The sequence below is a fragment of the Nomascus leucogenys genome, chromosome 4 (genome assembly GCF_006542625.1).
Source record: "Nomascus leucogenys isolate Asia chromosome 4, Asia_NLE_v1, whole genome shotgun sequence".
NCBI classification, from domain to species: domain Eukaryota; kingdom Metazoa; phylum Chordata; class Mammalia; order Primates; family Hylobatidae; genus Nomascus; species Nomascus leucogenys.
In genome coordinates, this window is record NC_044384.1 from 99007844 (window position 1) to 99029817 (window position 21974).

Sequence of the window (21974 nt, forward strand, 5' to 3'; positions counted from 1 at the left end):
TGGATTGTTTCCGCCTTTTGACTATTTTGAATAAAGCTGCGGTAAACATTGGTGTACAAATACTTACTTGAGTCCCTGCTTTCAGTTCCTTGGATTTTTGATTACATACTTAGTAGTGGAATTGCTGGTCATATGTTAATTCTATGTTTAACTTTTTGAGGAACCTCTTGTTGCATTTTGAGTTGATTTTGTATAAGGTATGAGGAGTGCTATAATAATTTCCAAACATGTTTTCATTCAGGGTGAAGGCAAATGTTTGTCCCAGGAGAAGTCCAGGGCCTCTGGTCTCTTGAAGTCACCTGCCAGTCTGAAAGCCCATACCTGCAAACAGGACTTGAGCAATACCACAGAACTAGCCACAATCAGTAGGGTAAATATTGACATCTTACCTGCAAAAGGGAGGGATTCAGTGAGTGATGGCTTCGTTCAGGAGAATCAGCCAAGACATTTGGATGCCTCTAATGAGTTAGGAGGTATATGCAGTATTTCTCAAGTGGAAGAGGAGATGCTGCAGGACAACACTAAATCCAGTGCCCAGCCTGAAAACCTGATTCCCACGTGGTCCTCTGACATTGTCACTGGAGAAAAGAATGAACCAGTGAAGCCTCTGCAGTCCCTAATCAAAGAACAAAAGCCAAAGGACCAGGTGAGTGATATGCACACATGAGATATTGGTTTCGGAGAGAAGACTGAAAGTGCAGTTACAAATGTGTGGGTTCTGTTGTCATTTTAGGAAAATCAGTAATTCTGTGTATCAGTTTAAACATAGAAGAATATTTGCATCAAACCAAAAAGAAACCCAGTACCCTATAACAGTCACTCACCATTCCTTCTTGCCCACAACCCCTGGCAACATTTGTCTCTATGGATTTGCCTATTCTGAGGATTTCATATAAATGGAATCATACAATTTATGGCTTTGTGTGTTTGGCTTTTTTTTTTTTTTTTTTTGAGACGGAGTTTCACTCTTGTTTCCCAGGCTGGATTGCAATGGCGCGATCTCGGCTCACTGCAACCTCTGCCTCCTAGGTTCAAGTAATTCTGATGCCTCAGCCTCCTGAGTAGCTGGGATTACAGGCATTTGCCACCACACCCAGCTAATTTTTTTTTTTTTTGAGACGGAGTCTCACTGTCGCCCAGGCTGGAGTGCAGTGGCATGATCTCGGCTCACTGCAACCTCCGCCTCCCGGGTTCACGCCATTCTCCTGCCTCAGCCTCCTGAGTAGCTGGGACTACAAGCACCCGCCACTACACCTGGCTAATTGTTTTGTATTTTTAGTAGAGACGAGGTTTCACCGTGTTAGTCAGGATGGTCTTGATCTCCTGACCTCGTGATCTGCCCATTCCGGCCTTCCAAAGTGCTGGAATTACAGGCATGAGCCACCGCGCTCGGCCGACGCCCGGCTAATTTTGTATTTTTAGACGGGGTTTCTTCATATTGGTCAGGCTGGTCTCGAACTCCCGACCTCAGGGGATCGCCTGCTTTGGCCTCCCAAAGTGCTGGGATTACAGACGTAAGCCACTGGGCCTGGCCTGCCTTCTTTCACTTAACGTGATGTTTTCAAGGTTTATCTATGATGTAGGATGTACCAAAATTTTATTCCTTTTTTAAAAAAATTTAATTGTTTAATTTTTTTGAGACAGGGTCTCTGCTGCTCAGGCTAGAGTGCAATGTGGCAAACACAGCTTACAGCAGCCTTGACTTCCTGGGCTTAAGTGATCCTCCTGCCTCAGCCTCCCAAGTAGCTGGGACCACAGACATGCTCAGCTAATTTTTTTATTTCTATTTCTTGTAGAGAGATGGGGCCTTGCCATGGCCATGTTGCCCAGGCTGGTCTCAAACTCCTGGGCTCAAGCAGTCCTCCCAACTTGGCCTCCCAGCATGCTGGGATTATAGGCGTGAGCCACTGCACCCTGCCTCATTCCTTTTTATTGCCAAATAATATACTGTATTTGTATTTGTGTGCGTGTGTGTGTGTGTGTATATATATATACACACATAAATGTATTTTTTGTTTGTTTCAGTCTCACTCTGTCACCCAGGCTAGAGTACAGTGGCGCGATCTCAGCTCACTATAACCTCCGCCCCGTGGGTTCAATGATTCTCGTGCCTCAGTCTCCCAAGTAGCTGGGACCGCAGGTGCATACCACCATGCCCAGCTAATTTTAGTATTTTTAGTAGAGATGGGGTTTCACCATGTTGGCCAGACTGGTCTCAAACTCCTGACCTCAAGTGAATTGCCTGCCTTGGCCTCCCAAAGTGCTGGGATTACAAGTGTGAGCCACTATGCCCAGCCCATATATATTTTATTCATCCATTCATCAGTTGATGTAAATTTGGGTTGTTTCTACTTTTTAGGTACTTTTGTTTTCTAAGAGGAAGGTTATATGTGGATAATGCTGCTATGAACACTTGCATACCAGTTTCTGTGTGGACATATATTTTCAGTTCTGTTGAGTATGTACCTAGGAGTAGAATTGCTGGGTCATATGGTAACTCTATGTATTAAACTTTTTGAGAAACTACAAAATTATTTTCCAAAACAACTATATAATTTTGTTTCTGCCAGCAATATATGAGGGTTCCAGTTTATCTGCATCCATGCTAACACTTGTTACTGTTCATCGACTTGAACATAGTCATCCTAGTAGGTATGAAGTGGTTGTGATTTGCATCTCCCTAGTGACCAATGATGTTGAGCATGTTTTTCGTTTTCTTTTTTTTTTGAGACATAGTCTTGACCTGTCGCCCAAGCGGGAGTGCAGTGGCACAATCTTGGCTCACAGCAACCTCCGCCTCCTGGGTTCAAGTGATTCTCCAGCCTCAGCCTCCAGAGTAGCTGGGATTACAGGCGTGTGCCACCACGCCCGGCTAATTTTTGTAGTTTTTCTAGCAGAGATGGGGTTTTACCATGTTGTTCAGGCTGGTCACAAACTTCTGACCTCAAGTGACCAGCCTGCCTTGGCCTCCCAAAGTGCTGGGATTACAGGCCTGAGCCACCACGCCCAGCCTTGAGCATCTTTTTATATACTTTGGCCAGTATTTCTCCTTTGGAGAAATAATCTATTTGAATTCTTTGCCAATTTCAAAATTGGTTTATTTATCATTTTATTATTGAATTCTAAGAGTTCTTTATTCTAGATACCAGTTCCTTATTAGATACAGCATTTGAAAATATTGTCTCCCGTCCAGGAATGGTGGCTCACACCTGTAATCCCAGCACTTTGGGAGGCCAAGGCAGGAGGATCCCTTGAGCTCAGGAGTTCAAGACCAGCCTGGCCAACATAGTGAAACCCTGTTTCTACTAAAAATACAAAAATTAGCCGGGCATGGTGGCACGCGCCTATAATTCCAGCTACTCAGGACGCTGAGGCAGGAGAATCGCTTGAACCTGGGAGGCAGGGGTTGCAGTGAGCTGAGATTGCCCCAGTGCACTCCAGCCTGGGTGACAGAGCAAGACTCCATCTCAAAAAAACAAAAAAATAAAATAAAATATTGTCTCCCATCCTCACCTCCCCTCCCCTCTTCCTCTTCTTCAGGGCCTTGCTCTGTTGCTGAGGCTGGAGTGCAGTGATGTGATCTCAGCTCACTGCAGCCTCCGCCTCCTAGGCTCAAGTGATCCTCCAATCTTAGCCTCTCGAGTAGCTGGGACTATGGGCGTACGCCAGCACGCCTGGCTAATTTTTTCTATTTTTTGTAGAGACAGGGTCTCCCTGTGTTGTCTAGGCTGGTCTCAAACTCCTGGCTGGGCTCAAATCATCCTCCCACCTTGGCCTCTCAAAGTGCTGTGATTAAGGATGTGAGCCACTGCGCCTGGCTGAGCATCTAATTAACATGCATCAGACATAGTCCTAAGTACTTTTAGTGTATTCTCTCAGCTAATCCTCAAACAGTAATACAATATGGCTGTGGGTATTAGATCCATTTTTAAATGATGAAACTGGGCTCAGGGAAATTAAGTTTCTCGCATAAGACTCCATCTAATGCCAAGCTCAATGGTCTTTTTGTTGTGCTTTTTAGGGTACATCCAAATAACTGATGTTTACTTGGGAAATAAATTTGTATTAAATTGGAATTCACTTAAAACATTTGTTCATTTTCAGAATGGAAAACCTATGAAAAGTTAGGAGATTTTTAAAAATAATTGAATCAAACATCAGTAGTTTTAGATTAAACACAATTTAAGTGATTGAATTAAAACAATTATTTTTATTTGGAGGAAGAGAAAAAAATCAGAACATTTGGATAACTGATGTCGGCATTTTGTCTTTGCCTGTCAACACTGCAAATAAACGTTCATTTTGAGAAAGACAACTAATTTTCTTTTTAATTTATTAAAAAATTTTGGCCAGGTACAGTGGCTCACACCTGTAATCCCAGCACTTTGGGAGGCCGAGGCGGGCGGATCATAAGGTCAGGAGACCGAGACCATCCTGGCTAACACGGTGAAACCCCGTCTCTACTAAAAATACAAAAAAAAAAAATTAGCTGGGTGTGGTGGCGGGCGCCTGTAGTCCCAGCTACTCGGGAGGCTGAGGCAGGAGAATGGCGTGAACCCAGGAGGCGGAGCTTGCAGTGAGCCAAGATCGCGCCATTGCACTCCAGCCTGGGCGACAGAGTGAGACTCTGTCTCAAAAAAATAAAATAAAATAAAATAAGATAACATAAATAAATAAATTTTTTTTTTTTGAGACACTCTTGCTGTGTCACCCAGGTTAGAGGACAGTGGCATGATCACGGCTCATGGTAGCTTTGACTTCCTGGACTCATGCAATCCACTCACCTCAGCCTCCTGGGTAGCTGCGACTACCTGGCATATCACTACATCTGACTTTTTTTTTTTTTTTTTAATGGAGATGGAGGTCTCACTATGTTGCTCAGGCAGATCTTGAACTCGTGGCCTCCAGTGGTCTTCCTGACTTGGCTTCCCAGAGTGTTGGATTACAGGTGTGAGCTACCACACTCAGCTTCTTCTCATTTTCATTTACAATTTTAAAAGTAGGCATGGAGAGTTTGGCCATTTGGATGTTCAAAAGACTTTTCATTATTTTATGTTTTTGTGTGTGTTTGCTTCATTTTATAATCATTATTTTTTAACTGTTGCATTATGATTTAATTTCATTGCACAAAAATTTGAAATTGCAACTGCTTTTGTTTTCTTTTCTTTTCTTTTTTTTTTTTTTTTTTTTTTTTTGAGACGGAGTCGTCTCACTCTGTCACCCAGGCTGGAGTGCAATGGCGCGATCTCAGTTCACTGCAACCTCCCCCTCCCGGGTTCAAGCAATTCTCCTACCTCAGCCTTCCGAGTAGCTGGGATTGCAGGTGCCTGCCACCATGCCCAGCTAATTTTTGTATTTTTGTAGAGACGGGGTTTCACGATGTTGGCCAGGCTGGTCTCGAACTCCTGACCTCGTGATCCTCCTGCCTCAGCCTCCCAAAGTGCTGGGATTACAGGCATGAGCCACCATGCTGGCCCGCTTCTTTTGTTTTCTAAGAGGAAGATTATGTATACCTCTGTATTCAATTCTGCATTGTTATGTTTGAACCATATTGTGAACTTTACATTGTGATGGGTCATTTTAGAACTTCCATGTAACACTTTAAATTGCAATATGGAAACCAGTTTTTAAAACTGAGGAAAGTTTTCATGCTAAAGACAAAAGCCACTTTTTATGGACAACTTACTTTGGATTACAATGTACCAGGTTGCTGCTATACTTTAAAATGTTATTTTATTCTCTTTAAGGATCAAGTTGCTGGTGAATGTATTATAGAAAAACAGGGCAGAATCCACCCAGATTTACAGCCACACAACTCTGGGTCTGAACCTTCCCTGTCTCGACAGCGACGGCAGAAGAAGAGAGAACAGACTGAGCACAGAGGGGAAAAGAGACAGGTTGGCAGAGATCTCTTTGCTATAAGTCATTTTGCTTTGGTTTGGGAGGTGGACTTTGGGAAGCTCAATTTCTATTTAGAGCAATTAACAATTGCCAAAAAGGCATGTAAGAAATGCAAGGAACATATACAGAAGAGCGACAATGGCAACATGCTAAATACTAGTTTTCAAATATCAGTGAGTTTGAAGCAGAGTAAGGATTTTATCTTATCCAGCAAAGATGGACAGATCATTTTGAAAGTTAAAGGAATAGGCTAATGAGGGTAAACCTTTGGCCCCATCTGTATTGTACGGATGAACAGTTCTTTCTTCAGATTCTCCACAGAATCATGTTGACATCTCATTTCTAGAAATAACTTCAACACGTATCCTCTCCATAACCTTCTTAGATGATTGACTTTTGGCAGAGTCTTTCCAAAAAAAATGCAATGTTTTGAAGGTTTTAAGAGCAAACCACAGACAAATACATAGGGAACCTGCTGATAGGGGAACATTGGAAGGGGCTATATTTGAAACGGATAATCTTCTTTTTTAATTATTTAAGTTCCAAGAGTCGCCTCCTCGATTTTTCCCTTCTCATCCCATTGTTGGGAAAGTGGATATCACATCAACACAAAAAGAGGCTGAAAACCAACGTAGAGTGGTCACTGGGTCTGTGAGCAGTTCAAGGAGCAGTGAGATGTCATCATCAAAGGTTGGTGGGAACATATGCTGGATTTTTAAAAACCTTATAACCAGGTGTGGTGGCTCATGCATGTAATCCCAGCACTTGGGGAGGCTGAAGCAAGAGGATCAGTTGAGCCCAAGAGTTCAAGACTGGCCTGGGCAATATAGTGAGACCTTGTCTCTACAAAAAATTTAAAAATTAGCGAAATGTGGTGGCACGTGCCTATAGTCCCAGCTACTCATCAGGCCGAGTTGGGAGGATGGCTTGAACCCAAAAGGCGGAGGTTAAGGTGAGCCGAGATCGTGCCACTGTACTTCAGCCTGGGTGACAGAGCGATAACCTGTCTCAAAGCAAAAACCCTCTAAAACCTTCTTATAAAGCTTTTTGGTTGTAAAGTCTTGTGTATATTATGAAGTTTTGTATTAAAACGTCTTAGCTCTGCTTCTTGCCAAACACTGGAAGGAACAGATGGGACAGATGTGATCTCAGCAGAATCTTTTTTTTTTTTTTGAGATGGATTCTCGCTCTGTTGCCCAGGCTGGAGTGCAGTGGCACAATCTTGGCTCACTACAACCTCCGTCTCCTGGGTTCAAGCAATTCTCCTGCCTCAGCCTCCTGAGTAGCTGGAACTACAGGTGCCAGCCACCATGCTCAGCTAATTTTTGTATTTTAGTAGAGATAGGGTTTCGCCATTTGGCCAGGCTTGTCTCAAACTCCTGACCTCAGATGATCTACCTGCCTTGGCCTCCCAAAGTGCTGGGATTATAAGTATGAGCCACTGCACCCAGCCTCAGCAGAATCTTTGATTGAAATGGACAGATTCTGTGGTTTCAGAGATGGTCACTTCCAGTGAATTAAAGAAACCAAGTAGGCCAGGCGTGGTGGCTCACGCCTGTAATCCCAGCACTTTGGGAGGCTGAGGTGGGCAGATCACGAGGTCAGGAGATTGAGACCATCCTGGCTAACACAATGAAACCCCATCTCTACTAAAAATACAAAAATAAAATTAGCTGGGCGTGGTGGCGGGCGCCTGTGGTCCCAGCTACTCGAGAGGCTGAGGCAGGAGAATGGCGTGAACCCGGGAGGCAGAGCTTGCAGTGAGCTGAGATCAGGCCACTGCACTTTAGCCTGGTGAGCGAGACTCCATCTCAAAAAAAAAAAAAAAAAAAAAGAAACCAAGTAGATTCTGAATATGACAAATGTGAAAGTCCCCATTTGCCCTTCCAAAAATGAGCACCTCCCAGAAACGAGGGCTGTGATCATTGTGATCACTTCTCACTAGTAGCTATAACCCTGCTGTGGGCTGGTTTCCAATGGACACTCCTCTAAGTCCAGCACAAGACCTGATTTTTTTGGTCTTGCTGTGTCACCCAGGCTGGAGTAAGACCTTTTTCTTTTTTTTTGAGACGGAGTGTTGCTCTGTCACCCAGGCTGGAGTGCAATGGCGTGATATCAGCTCATTGCAACCACCGCCTCCCAGGTTCAAGCAATTCTCCTGCCTCAGCCTCCCGAGTAGCTGGGATTATAGGCACGCGCCACCATGTTCGGCTAATTTTTGTATTTTTAGTAGAGACGGGGTTTCACCATGTTGGCCAGTCTGGCCTCGAACTCCTGACCTCGTGATCTGCCCACCCCAGCCTCCCAGAGTGCTGGGATTACAAGTGTGAGCCACCACATCCAGCCGAGACCTTTTTCTTAATGCTGAATGATACATCATGGATTGTAGGTGTTATAAGAATAGCAAGTAGGAATGGAAGTGACTCTGTGACTTTCTTTTAAAGGATCGACCATTATCAGCCAGAGAGAGGAGGCGACTAAAGCAGTCACAGGAAGAAATGTCCTCTTCAGGTAAAGTTGACTTCTTTTCTTCATCTAATTGGCAGTTAGGGGTGTATGGTTCGTGGACAGAAACACTGGTTCTGACTATGAGAGGTTGAAACTTGCCAGCCGCAGTAAAACATGTAGGAAACCTATTTGGAAAAGATTTTGAAATTTCTTAGTCAAGTCTTTTAAGAAATAATCATAGGATGTTGAATCTGGTTCAAATATCAGAGGAGGGGGATATTAAAGAAATAACAAGAGGGCTTTGAGTGGCAGTAAGTCCTGGGAGGTTTTAGACCAGAAATCAAGTGAATGTTTAACATTTTTCCATGTCCAGTGTCCACTGGTCAGTGAATTGCTCCCATCTTAGGAACAGAGGGAGGTTGCTCGAGGAGTGGTGCTGCTCTAGGCTGAGGGCTATCATTCTTTTTATTATTTTTTAAAGATAGTACTAGCAGTTTCCATTTATTGAATGCTGACCATGTCTTAGGCATTATGGTAAACATGTTAAGTTTCATATTTACAGTACTGGCAAAATATGCAGCATTATCCCCATTTTGCAGCTAAGGAAATTATCTCATTTCATATTTACAGTACTGCCAAAATATGCAGCATTATCCCCATTTTGCAGCTAAGGAAACAGAGGCTCTGAGGAGTTAAGTAACTTGCCCAAGGTCACAGAGCTGGTGGACCCAGAGCTAAGATTTCAGCTAAGGTATCAGACGCCAGAGAAATGATAAATATGCTGTTTGAGTTACTTTTGGGCTAGCTCTTGCTGGGGTATGTTCCATACCAAATACAAAGCCCTCTTCAGTTGGGGCAGCCCATCACAAACAACTACTGGGGATGTTTCCTTTTTCAGGCCCTCCAGGGAGGAAAGCTTCTCTGAGTGTAGCAGGGCCAGGAAAACCCCAGGAGGAAGACCAGCCCATGCCTGCCCGACGGCTCTCCTCTGACTGCAGCGTCACTCAGGTGCATTACGTACTCCTAAGAGAGAAGGTGGACAGTCTGCATCTGGCAGGCCTAATGCAGTAAACCTTTTAAATGTCAGCTCCATTTATTTTTGGGACACGGCCAGCTTGTTACATCTTTTCACTCTTGATAAAGAAAGGAACTGGTAAATAATAGTCAAAAGGATTATGTTTGACCCATTAAGGGAATAAATTTTTCAGGTACTCTTGTAAACAATTGATAGCCTAATTAAAAATATTTTGTAGGTTGTTCTTTAAAACAGGACTTCCTGATGCAGTGGCTCACGCTTATAATACTTGCACTTTGGGAGGCCAAGGTGAGAAGATTGCTTTAGCCCAGGAGTTTGAGATCAATCTGGGCAACATAGTTGGACCCTGTCTCTAAGAAAAAAAAATTCCCTGGCAAGGTGGCGCACACTTGTAGTCCCAGCCACTCAGAGGCTGAGGTGGAAGGATCGCTTGAGCCCAAGAGGTCGAGGCTAAGTGAGTTGTGTTCACACCACTGTGCTTTAGCCTGGGTGACAGAGCAAGACTCTGTCTCAAAAATATAAATAAATAAATAAATAAATAAATAATAAATAACAACTTTCTAAGGGCTTGCACTAGGCAACATTTTGCTCAATCTGCTGTGATACCACATACCCATCTGTGTCGCCAGATTTGAGTCTCACCTGCTAATCATTCCTCAGTTTCTTATTTGTGTCAATGTAGTTTACCTTCTTGCCTGTAGATGATGTAGGGACACCATCTGATAGCTAAATGGGTAATTGCTAGGTTTCTAACCCATATACCTCTCTGTATAATACTCTGGGAATTCTTCCTGCTCTTTGAAAGTATTGGATGTATTATTTCTTTAACTATATCATTTAGTTATTTCACTGATAGAGGCTGCCTTCCATATCCCAGAGTTGTAAGGTTTATGTGTATTTTTAGGTAATCCTTTAAAGCACTTTAACAGTCTCACATTAAGAGCAAGCTGAAGCTGGGCATGGTGGCTTGTGGGTGTTATCCCAGCTACTTGGGAGGCCAAGGAAGGAGGATTGCTTGAGCCCAGGAGTTTGTGGCCAGCCTGGGCAACATAGTGACACCCCTTATCCAAAAAAACAAAACAAAAAAAGACAAACTGAGGTTGCCTAGGTAATTTAAAATGCCAACATTCCTATAGAACAAGCCTTCTGCTTAGGAGTTGATAAACCAGAACTAGCCATCCACTGTCCTCTGGAAATTTATTCATAGCTGAGACTCTCCAGGACCCTCGTAAAACTTCACCTTGGCCAGGCGTGGTGGCTCACGCCTGTAATCCCAGCACTTTGGGAGGCCGAGGCGGGCAGATCATGAGGTCAGGAGTTGGAGACCAGCCTGGCCAAAATGGTGAAACCCTGTCTCTACTAAAAATACAAAAATTAGGTGGGCGTTGTGGCACATGCCTGTAATCCCAGCTACTCGCAGGAAAATCACTTGAACCAGAGAGTCGGAAGTTGCCGTGAGCCAGATCGTGCCACTGCACTCTAGCCTGTCTCAAAAAAACACAAAAATCAAAAAACAAAACAAACAAAATAAAAAACTTCACCTGATGTTCTTCAGTTATTCTTGTGAACTTTATGAGTGAACTGGGATATCATATGGGTAAAATCACTTCAATGTTTTTTTCATTTTGCCACAAATCATATGGGAACAATTTTTGTATTTGTTAGATTCTCCTGTTATATTGCACCTAGGAATGTATTGTGTCTAGTTGTTGCATCTAAGACTGGTTCAAGTATCACATTCTGGTTGTGTTGTCATGTAGAATTTTATTTCTTCCAAACATTTATTAGGAAAGGAAACTGATTCATTGTCTGTCTGAGGATGAGTTAAGTTCTTCTACAAGTTCAACTGATAAGTCAGATGGGGATTACAGGGAAGGGTAAGTTCTTGTTTTTCTGTCTCCCTTTATAAACTATTTCTGTTTTAATGAATATTAAATGTACATTTTCAGTAGTATTCAGATCTCTAGTATTCCCACTGATAAAATTATAAATGGTTTGTGGCATATGCTGGAGCTAAAAATGTCTCTTTTTTTTTTTTTTTTTGAGACAGAGTTTCGCTCTTGTTGCCCAGGCTGGAGTGCAGTGGCACGATCTCGGCTCACTGCAACCTCTGCCTCCTGGGTTCAAGCAATTCTTCTGCCTCAGCCTCCCTAGTAGCTGGGATTACAGGTGCCCGCCACCGCACCTGGCTAATTTTGTATTTTTAGTAGAAACAGCATTTCTCCATGTTGGTCAGGCGGGTCTTGACTTCTGACCTCAGGTGATCCGCCTGCCTCGGCTTCTTTAAGTGCTGAGATTACAGGTGTGAACCACTGCGCCTGGCCAAAAATGTCTCTTCTATGCACACGTCTGATTTTCTTCTTTTTTTTTTTTTTTTGAGACGGAGTCTTGCTCTGTCGCCCAGCCTGGAGTGCAGTGGCACAATCTCGGCTTGCTGCAACCTTTGCCTCCTGGGTTCAAGCAATTTTTCTGCCTCAGCCTCCCAAGTAGCTGGGACTACAGGCACGTACCACCACACCCCGCTAATTTTTTGTATTTTTAGTGGAGACGGGGTTTGACCGTATTAGCCAGGATGGTCTCGATCTCCTGACGTTGTGATCCACTCGCCTCCGCCTCCCAAAGTGCTGAGATTATAGGCCTGAGCCACCGTGCCCGGCCACACATCTGATTTTCATTCAGAATTCTTAAAGAATGTCTTGTTAGATGTGTAGATACATAGTTTTCATCAGATTTAGAAAAACTTTGGCTGGCCAGGTGCAGTGGCTCACGCCTGTAATCCCGGCACTTTGGGAGGCCAAGGCGGGCAGATCACTTGAGGCCAGGAGTTCAAGACCAGCCTGGCCAACATGGTGAAACCCTGTCTCTACTAAAAATTCAAAAAAGTTAGCTGGGCGTGGTGGCACATGCCTGTAATCCCAGCTACTCAGAAGGCTGAGTCAGGAGAATCACTTGAACCCGGAAGGCGGAGAATGCAATGAGCCGGGTGAGATCATGTCACTGTACTCCAGCCTTGGCGACAGAGCAAGACTAAAAAAAGAATAAAGAGGCCGGGCGTGGTGGCTCACGCCTGTAATCCCAGCACTTTGGGAGGCTGAGGCAGGCAGATCATGAGGTTAGGAGATCGGATCGAGACTATCCTGGCTAACACGGTGAAACCTCGTCTCTACTAAGAATACAAAAAAAATTAGCCGGGCGTAGTGGTAGGCACCTGTAGTCCCAGCTACTCAGGAGGCTGAGGCAGGCGAATGGCATGAACCAAGGAGGTGGAGCTTGCAGTGAGCTGAGGTTGCGCCACTGCACTCCAGCCTGGGTGACAGAGTGAGACTCCGTCTCAAAAAAAAAAAGTAAATAAATAAAGGAAAACTTTGGCCATTATTTCACTCTGTGCCCAGGCTGAAGTGCAGTGGCACGATCTCAGCTCACTGCAAGCTCAAGCTCCGCCACCGTTCTCCTGACTCAGCCTCCCAAATAGCTGGGACCACAAGCGCCCGCCACCACACCCGGCTAATTTTTTGTATTTTTTTAGTAGAGATGGGCTTTCACCATGTTCACCAGGATGGTCTCGATCTCCTGACCTTGTGATCCGCCCACCTCGGCCTCCCAAAGTGCTAGGATTACAGGCGTGAGCCACCACACCCCGCCTGACCATTATTTCTTCACATTTTTTTTTTTTTGGACTTCTTCCTGCCCTCTTAGGGATTCCAATTACATGTATATTAGGTTCCTTAAATTTGTGCCACAGCTCACTGATGCTCTGTTTATTTTTACTTTTTTAAAAAATATTTTATTTATTTTATTTATTTTTTGAGACAGAGTCTCACTCTGTTGTCCAGACTGGAGTGCAATGGCATGATTTCGGCTCACTGCAACCTCTGCCTCCTGAGTTCAAGGTATTCTCTTGTCTCAGCCCTGCCAAGTAGCTGGGATTACAGGCACATGCCACCACGCCCAGCTACATTTTTGTATTTTTAGTAGAAACCGGGTTTCACCATATTGGCCAGGCTGGTCTCGAACTCCTGATCTCAGGTGATCTGCCCGCCTCGGCCTCCCAGAGTGCTGGTATTACAGGCATGAGCCACTGCACCTGGCCTATTTTTACTTTTTTTCTGTTTCACATTTCATAGATTCTATTGCTATGTCTTTGAGTTCATTAATCTTTTCTTCTGCAGTGTCTAATCTGTTAATCCTATCCCATGTATTTAATATATTGTATCTTTCATTTCTATAAATTTGATTTGGGTCTTTTTTTAATGTCTTTGTGTCTCTCCTTAACATGTTCATGTTTTCTTCTACCTTGGCCATATGGAATATATTTATACTACCCATTTTAATGTCCTCATTTATTAATTCTATCAGTCATGTCACTTTTGGATATGTTTCTATTAACTGATTTCTTTCTCTTCACAAATGTATGATATTTTCCTGCTTCTTTGCCCATCTGGTTATTTTTGATGGGATGCTAGACACTGAATTTTACCTCATTGGAAGCTGGTATTTTGTGTTTCTTTAAATATTCTTGAGCTTTGTACTTGAGTATAGTTAAGTTACTTTGAAATAGGCAGAATTTGTACACAGAATCTGGGGCCGTTTCTTTTAGAATCTCTCCAAGGTTCCTGTCTCACTTTCTAGTGACAGTGCTTGTTCTGAACTCTGTGCTTTCCATAAGATTGTGAGTTCTCTTGTACTTTGATCTGCCCATAGCCTGCCCTTAGGCTTAAAGGTGTTGACTCTTCTCCAAGATCTGCCTGCAGATTTTGTTTATTCTGCATTGCCTTTATGTTGTTGAGTTTTGTATTTTGTCTAGAATTTGTAGTTGTTATTTGTGGAAGGGTCAGGCCAGTCTGTAGGAGCTTACTTGGACATTTCAAAGCAGAACTCCCGAAAGGTCGTTTTGCACGTAATTTTTTAATGAAAAATTCTCATGAAGCCAATTAAACAACAAAGGGATATTTTTTTCCCCCAGGAAAGGTCAGACAAATGAAATTAATGCCTTGGTACAACTGATGACTCAGACCCTGAAACTGGATTCTAAAGAGAGCTGTGAAGATGTCCCGGTAGCAAACCCAGCGTCAGAATTCAAACTTCATCGGAAATATCGGGACACACTGATACTTCATGGGAAGGTTGCAGAAGAGGCAGAGGAAATCCATTTTAAAGAGCTACCTTCAGGTGATCAGCTTATTATTATTTTTTGTTTTTTAGATGGAGTCTCACTCTGTCACCCAGGCTGGAGTGCGGTAGCGTGATCTTGGCTCACTGCAACCTCTGCCTCCCGGGTTCAAGCGATTCTCCTGCATCAGCCTCCCAAGTAGCTGGGACTACAGGCATGCACCACCATGCCCGGCTAATTTTTGTGTTTTTGGTAGAGGCGGGGTTTCACCATTTGGCCAGGCTGGTCTTGAACTCCTGACTTCAGGTGATCCTCCCACCTTGGCCTCCCAAAGTGCTGGGATTACAGGTGTGAGCCACCACGCCTGGCCTAGTTTATTCTTTTGCAACAAACTGGAGAGCATGTGTTTATTGGAGAATTGTGTCAAAACAAGGAACTAATGCCTATAAATTTTTTCGTGTTTTTAAAATTATTTCATTTGCATGTCTCCATAAAAGGTATATCCTATGTTATGCAACAGAGGTATTCCTGAAAAGTTACATGAAAATTGATTTTTAAAAATAAATAAATAGGTAAATGTTTGTGGTTTTTCATGTGACTTTTCTTCAAGTTAGACAGTTGTGTTGTTTTTTAGGTTTAAGAGATGGTAGTGAAGCTTAAGTTCATATGTAAATATTAAGTCATTAAACCAAACTCTTGTCATAGGGAAAAAAGAATGTCAGTATAACAAGATTTTTTAAAAAACAGGCCTGCTGGGTACGGTGGCTCATGCCTGTACTTTGGGAGGCTGAGGAGGGCAGATTGCTTGAGTCCAGGAGTTTGAGACCAGCCTGGGCAACATGATGAAAACTTGTGTCTACAAAAAATACAAAAATTAGCCAGGCAAAGTGGCTCATGCCTGTAGTCCCAGCTACTCAGGAGGCTGAGGTAAGAGGATTTCTTGAACCCAGGAGGTTGAGGCTGCAGTGAGCCATGAGCATGCCGCTGCACTCCAGCCTGAGCGACAGAGCAAGACCCTATCTCAAAAAATCAAATGAAATGAAATAAAAATAAAATAATAAAATAAAATACCAAAAAAAAAAAAAAAAAGGCCTGGTGTGGTATAATCATGTCTGTAATCTCATTGCTTTGGGAGGCCGAGGTGGGAGGATTGCTTGAGGCCGGGAGTTCAAGACCAACCGGGACAACATAGACCCCATCACCACAAAAAATTTAAGAATTAGTTGGACATGGTAGTGCATTCCTATAGTTCTGGCTACTTGGGAGGCTGAGGCAGGATGATTGCTTAAGCTCAGGAATTAGAGGCTATAGTGAGCTATGGTCACACTGCACTACATCCCTGTGACAGTGCAAGACCCTGTCACTTAAAAAAAAAAATAGGCCGGGCGCAGTGACTCATGCCTGTAATCCCAGCACTTTGGGAGGCCGAGGTGGGCAGATCACAAGGTTAGGAGATCGAGACCATCCTGGCTAACACAGTGAAACCCTGTCTCTACTAAAAATACAAAAAATTAGCCGGGCGTGGTGGTGGGCACCTGTAGTCCCAATTAGTTGGGAGGCTGAAGCAGGAGAATGGCATGAACCCAGGGGGTGGAGCTTGTAGTGAGCTGAGATCGTGCCACTGCACTTCAGCCTGGGCAACAGAGCAAGACTCCGTCTCAAAAATAAAAAAATAAAAATAAATAAAATAAAATACAAAATTTTAAAAAATTGCAGTGTTCTTGCTAGAGTGGTAAAAGTGTTTATTTTTCCCTTTGTCTTTGTTGTTGCCTTTTAGCTATCATGCCAGGTTCTGAAAAGATCAGGAGACTAGTTGAAGTCTTGAGAACTGATGTAATTCGTGGCCTGGGAGTTCAGCTTTTAGAGCAGGTGTATGATCTTTTGGAGGAGGAGGATGAATTTGAGAGAGAGGTGAGTGTCTCATTAGCTGTATCAAGCTGCTTATGTTATAGAATTTTTTAAACAACCTTTTGAAATATAAATCACACATAACAATTCACTCATCTAAAGTGTACAGTTCAATGGTTTTTAATGTGTTTACAACGTTGTACAATCATTACCACGATTGATATTGGAACATTTTCATTACCCCCCAAGAAACCCTGCACCTGTTAGCAGTCACTCCCCATGGTCCACATTGCCAAATCTGAAGTCATGAAGATTTATTTTTATATTTTCTTCTAAGAGTTTTTTTAGTTTTAGCCCTTTTAGGTCTTTGGACACTTTTTTTTTTTAAGGAAAATTTAAACTTTAGCTTGGGCGTGGTGGCTCACACCTGTAATCACAGCACTTTAGGAGGCTGAGGTGGGTGGATCACCTGAGGTCAGGAGTTCCAGACCAGCCTGGCCAACGTGGTGAGTGGTGAAAGCCTGTCTCTACTAAAAATACAAAAATTAACTGGGCACGGTGGCACGCACCTGTAATCCCAGTGGCAGGGGAGGCTGAGGCAGGAGAATTGTTTGAACCTAGGAGGCGGAGGTTGCAGTGAGCCGAGATTACGCTACTGCACTCTAGCCTGGGTGACAGCAAGACTCTGTCTCGAAAAAAATAAAATAAACTGTATTAGCTATTACGTAAAACATGAGAACTATGTACATTCTAAATCAAAGAGTTACAAATTATAGTGCCAGCAGTTAAATGTGAATCATACTCAAGAATTTCTATATTGGTAGTTTTCTTTTTTAAAATGAAATTTCATTTTATTCTGGTAAAGACTAATGTATGCCTGATCACCTAGTAATAATCCATAAGTTTGGTAATTCACAACATTTTTAGAAACCACATAATATTAACATTCAAATAAAGCATTATAGAAAATTTTATAAAGAATGAAGTGCTAGTTGGGCAGGGATGGGTGGGACAAAAAGAAAAGAATGAAGTGTTTACTATAATTCTTTTTTTTTTTTATGAGATGGAGTCTTGCTCTGTCTCCTAGGCTGGAGTGCAGTGGCGCGATCTCGGCTCACTGCAAGCTCTGCCTCCCCGGTTCACGCCATTCTCCTGCCTCAGCCTCCTGAATAGCTAGGACTACAGGTGCCCGCCACCATGCCCGGCTAATGTTTTGTATTTTTAGTAGAGACTGGGTTTCACTGTGTCAGCCAGGATGGTCTCGATCTCCTGACCTCATGATCTGCCCACCTCGGCCCCCCAAAGTGCTGGGATTACAGGTGTGAGCCACTGGGCCCGGCCTGCTATAATTCTTTTTAAAAACGTTGGTTCATCTTGAAAGATCGATGGATTTTTAAAATATCAGAAGAAAAGGAAAATAAATTTCTCCCCGCCAAAAATACATAAGAACCACTTACTGGCACTTGTATTTTAAGTACCTGGAAAAAAACAGGACAGATTTCTAAAGGCAATTAATACCAGCTGTTACAAGGACTTGTTTCATTTGATTTAGCACCAAGTAAAATAAGAGTAAATATGCCATGGAAGACATAGTCGGGTTTTTCCTCCACTTCTCATATTGCCCCACTTCTCCTACCAGACCATACAGTACATCAGCAACCATCCTTGTTGCCCCACTAAGGAATCACTTTAGATTCCAATTTTTAAATGGCTGATCAGATGACACCAGTAGAGTTCTTTCCCCTTAAGATAAGGTGGCAGTGAATGCTAACAGGTATCAATTTCTTTGATCAGAAACAAACAACTCCTTCAGGAAATTAACTTACTTTCCTGATCCTTGTTAACCTATCATGTAAATTCTTTTTATTGGCACACCTGTTTACTAATGACAATTGATTGCTATTTATGGCAAAGGAACATTCCCCAAGCATGCCTGAGCTATTTACTAATGACAAAGTGTGCTTACTTTACATAGTGCCATGGGTTTTCTCTTTTTCTTTTATTTTTGGGAGGGGTGTACAATACCTTGTTATTTATCAGGGCAGATCTCATACATTGGATCAAAAAGAGAAACTGGTAAGTAGATCGTAAAACACATTTCTTTACCTGAGTAACATCTGTAAACATAGACTTTAACTACATTTTGTTGAAAAATTCATTCAACTTTGGTGCTTATCCAAGAACTTACAATGTCAATTTCTGACATAAATAATAACCCTCAGTACATACGTATTTTCAAAAGAAAACAAGTGATCTTAAAGTAATATTTTTATCTATGTAATTGATACATTTTTATAGCAAATTGAAAATTCTGAGTAAACTAAAAGTGTGTTTAACACCAAAATAAATTTTGCTCTAACAAATGTTTTAAAAGTTTAGACATCTCTGATGTTTTTGAAGATAACTGGATAAAACACACTAGATGATTTCAAAAGATGAATCTTGGTATCCATCTCATTTGACACTTCCTTAGTATTCAGAATAAAATTAGTAGAAATAAAAGTAGTATACTTTTCAAAGAATTCATACATACTGGAAGTCTTACGAAAAGCAGCCTCTAAATGGAAGGCCTAGGAGGTTTGCTCATCTTACTCGTTACATGTATTTCTCCTCATGGAGTAACTGAAGAGCTTTCTGGCTTGTTTGTGGAATTTTAGTTGGTAGGAAAGCATATACATAGGGCCAAATCTTCTTGGTTTCTGTTCTGGAGAATGTTTCCATTACCCCTTTTTTTCTGGTGATATTCTAAGACTGGCTTTGTTTCATCTCACAAGCCTTTAGTCTCTTGATAACCATCTCTAGTTTATCATCCTCTTGCTGAATGAGAGGCTCCCCAGTCAGATCATCAATGCCAACAGTTTTGGGAGGGTTGAATTCAATGTTGTAGACTTGGCCACTGGCGGGATGAATTGTGCTGGTAGTTTTGATTAAACTCTCTGCTCCGATATAACTGTTCTTTCTTTTTTTTTTTTTTTTTTTTTTTTTGAGACGGAGTCTCGCTGTGTCACCCAGGCTGGAGTGCAGTGGCACGATCTCGGCTCACCTCCACCTCCTAGGTTCAAGCGATTCTTCTGCCTCAGCCTCCCTCAGCTGGGACTACAGGCGTGCGCCACCACACATGGCTAATTTTTGTATTTTTAGTAGAGACAGAGTTTCACCATGTTGGCCAGGATGGTCTCGATCTCTTTTTTTTGAGTTGGAGTCTCACTCTGTTACCTAGCAGGCTGGAGTGCAGTGGCATGATATTGGCTCACCGCAACCTCCGCCTCCTGGGTTCAAGCAATTCTCCTGCCTCAGCCTCCCGAGTAGCTGGGATTACAGGTGCCCACCACCATGCCTGGCTAATTTTTGTATATTTAGTAGAGACGGGGTTTCACCATTTTGGCCAGGCTGGTCTTGAACTCCTGAACTCGTGATCCACCTGCCTTGGCCTCCCAACATGCTGGAATTACAGGCGTGAGCCACTGCGCCTGGCCTATGGTCTCGATCTCTTGACCTCATGATCCACCCGCCTTGGCCTCCTCAAGTGCTGGGATTACAGGCGTGAACCACTGTGCCTGGCCAACTGTTCTCTCTTTATATATTATTTTTATATATATTATCTTTACATTTGTAAGGTTACCTTTCAGTGTATGGATCAGTAGATGGGTACTGAGGCTTGAATGCAAACTGAATTCTTTGCCACATTTATTACATTTATAATGTTTCTGACCCATGTGAGTCCTCCAGTGTTGTGTTAGCTATGAAGTACGACTGAAGACTTTGCCACATTTTTGCATCTGTAAGGTGTGCAGTGAATTCTCTCCAGTATGAATTTTCCAATGTCATGCAAGGTGTAAATTTTGATTGACCTTGCCACATGAATTACACTTGTAAGGTCTCTCTCCGGTATGAATTATCTGATGGTTGATTAGGTATAACTTGCGTCCGAAGACCTTGCCGCATTCACTATATTTGTAAAGTTTCTCTCCAGTATGGATTAGAAGATGGGCCATAAGTCCTGAACGCTTTGCAGTATGGATTAGAAGATGGGCCATAAGTCCTGAACAAATGCTTTCAACTTCTGTTACATTTGTAAGGCTTCTCTGTACTATGAATTATTTGATGCTGTGCAATTGACGAAAGACCTTGCCACGTTCATTACATGTGTAAGGTTTTTCTGCAGTATGACTTCTCTGTTGAGTGAGGGAAAATTTGTGCCTGAAGTTCTTGTACACTCGTTACATTTGTAAGGTTTTTCTCCAGTATGGATTACAAGATGGGCAGTAAGTCCTGAACACTCTTTAAATGCTTTATCACATTCGTTACATTTACAAGGCCTCTCTCCAGTGTGAAGTCTTTGATGTTGTGCAAGGTTTGAATTGCTGTTAAACACCTTGTGACAGTCACTACGTTTGTAAGGCTTCTGTCCAATATGAATTCTCCAGTGATCTACAAGTTGTGGATTGCAACTAAAGACCTTGCCACATTCACTGCATTTGTAAGGTTTATCTGCAGTATGGATTACTTGATGATTAGTAAGGCTTGCAGACACTCTAAAAACTTTGCCATCTTAACTACGTTCATAAGATTTTTCCTCTAATGTGTGCTTTGTCTTCTTGTGAGAGTAATGGGAAATCAATGAAATGATTTCTGTATTTATTTAAAGCGTGTGTTTTAACACTAGAAGAAATTTTTTGAAGTGGTGGAACTGAGGAACTATGGTTTGTAAACTTTTAAATTTGATTACTTCCATAATTTTCTTTCCAGCTTAAAATAGCTGCAATTCAGGCAGATGTGACTGAAGGGTTAATCCAAGTTGATTTTTAATAGGCTCATTTTCTGTATTACTTCCCAATATACAGCTCCTCCCTGTGTTCACACCTTTGATGCATTCCCTGCCATCTGGATTGTTTGCTGTCTTCACCCTGCAGAGTCCAGAGCTCTTGCTTTATCTCCAACATGGAGATAATGCTCAGGTCAGGAAGACAGATTCCCAGGAAGACCAGGTTCCTGTAGTTCTACATCACTTCCCTGTATAAAGCCATCTGTGCAGGGTCCAGTTATTTCCGCTCCTCCTGAGAGAATTCTGTAGCCACATCCATGAATGTCAAGTGATGCTAAATAAGAGTCCTTCCTGATTCCTTTTCTTTCCTCTTCTTTCTCTTCTGGGCTTCTTCATCACACAGCCTGACTCATAAGAAATCAATCTGTGGCCTGGTGCGGTGGCTCACGCCTGTAATCCCAACACCTTGGGAGGCCGAGATGGGCAGATCATGAGGTCAGGAGATGGAGACCATCCTGACTTAACACAGTGAAACCCCATCTCTACTAAAAATACAAAAAAATTAGCTGGGCGTAGTGGCAGGTGCCTGTAGTCCTAGCTACTCGGGAGGCTGAGGCAGGAGAATGGCATGAACCTGGGAGGCGGAGCTTGCAGTGAGCCAAGATCGCACCACTGCACTGCAGCCTGGGCAACTGAGAGAGACTCTGTCTCAAAAAGAAAAAAAGAAAGAAATCAATCTGTGAGGCCGGGCGCATGGTGGCTTACGCCTATAATCCCAGCATGTGTTAGTCTGTTCTCACACTGCTAATAAAGACATACCTGAGATTGCGTAGTTTATAAAGAAAAGAAGATTCATTGACTCACAG

The 21974-nt window shown here is 42.7% G+C and overlaps 1 protein-coding gene across 6 annotated transcripts in view; it reads left to right on the forward strand.

Annotated features, from left to right (window-relative positions):
- NEK4 (NIMA related kinase 4) overlaps positions 1–21974 on the forward strand; it is a 59986-nt gene that overhangs the window by 18672 nt on the left and 19340 nt on the right. For 3 of the 6 annotated variants that reach the window (XM_030811622.1, XM_030811625.1, XM_030811627.1), the window contains 9 exons: positions 242–646; positions 5748–5897; positions 6442–6591; positions 8346–8412; positions 9248–9357; positions 11174–11262; positions 14349–14554; positions 16273–16406; positions 21188–21593. In XM_030811622.1, coding sequence (XP_030667482.1) covers positions 242–646; positions 5748–5897; positions 6442–6591; positions 8346–8412; positions 9248–9357; positions 11174–11262; positions 14349–14554; positions 16273–16406; positions 21188–21364 — 1488 coding nt within the window. In that variant the 3' untranslated portion in view covers positions 21365–21593. Of the gene's footprint in view, positions 1–241; positions 647–5747; positions 5898–6441; positions 6592–8345; positions 8413–9247; positions 9358–11173; positions 11263–14348; positions 14555–16272; positions 16407–21187; positions 21594–21974 lie in introns of those variants that run through there. The other 3 variants (XM_030811624.1, XM_030811623.1, XM_030811626.1) reach the window with 2 other exon arrangements.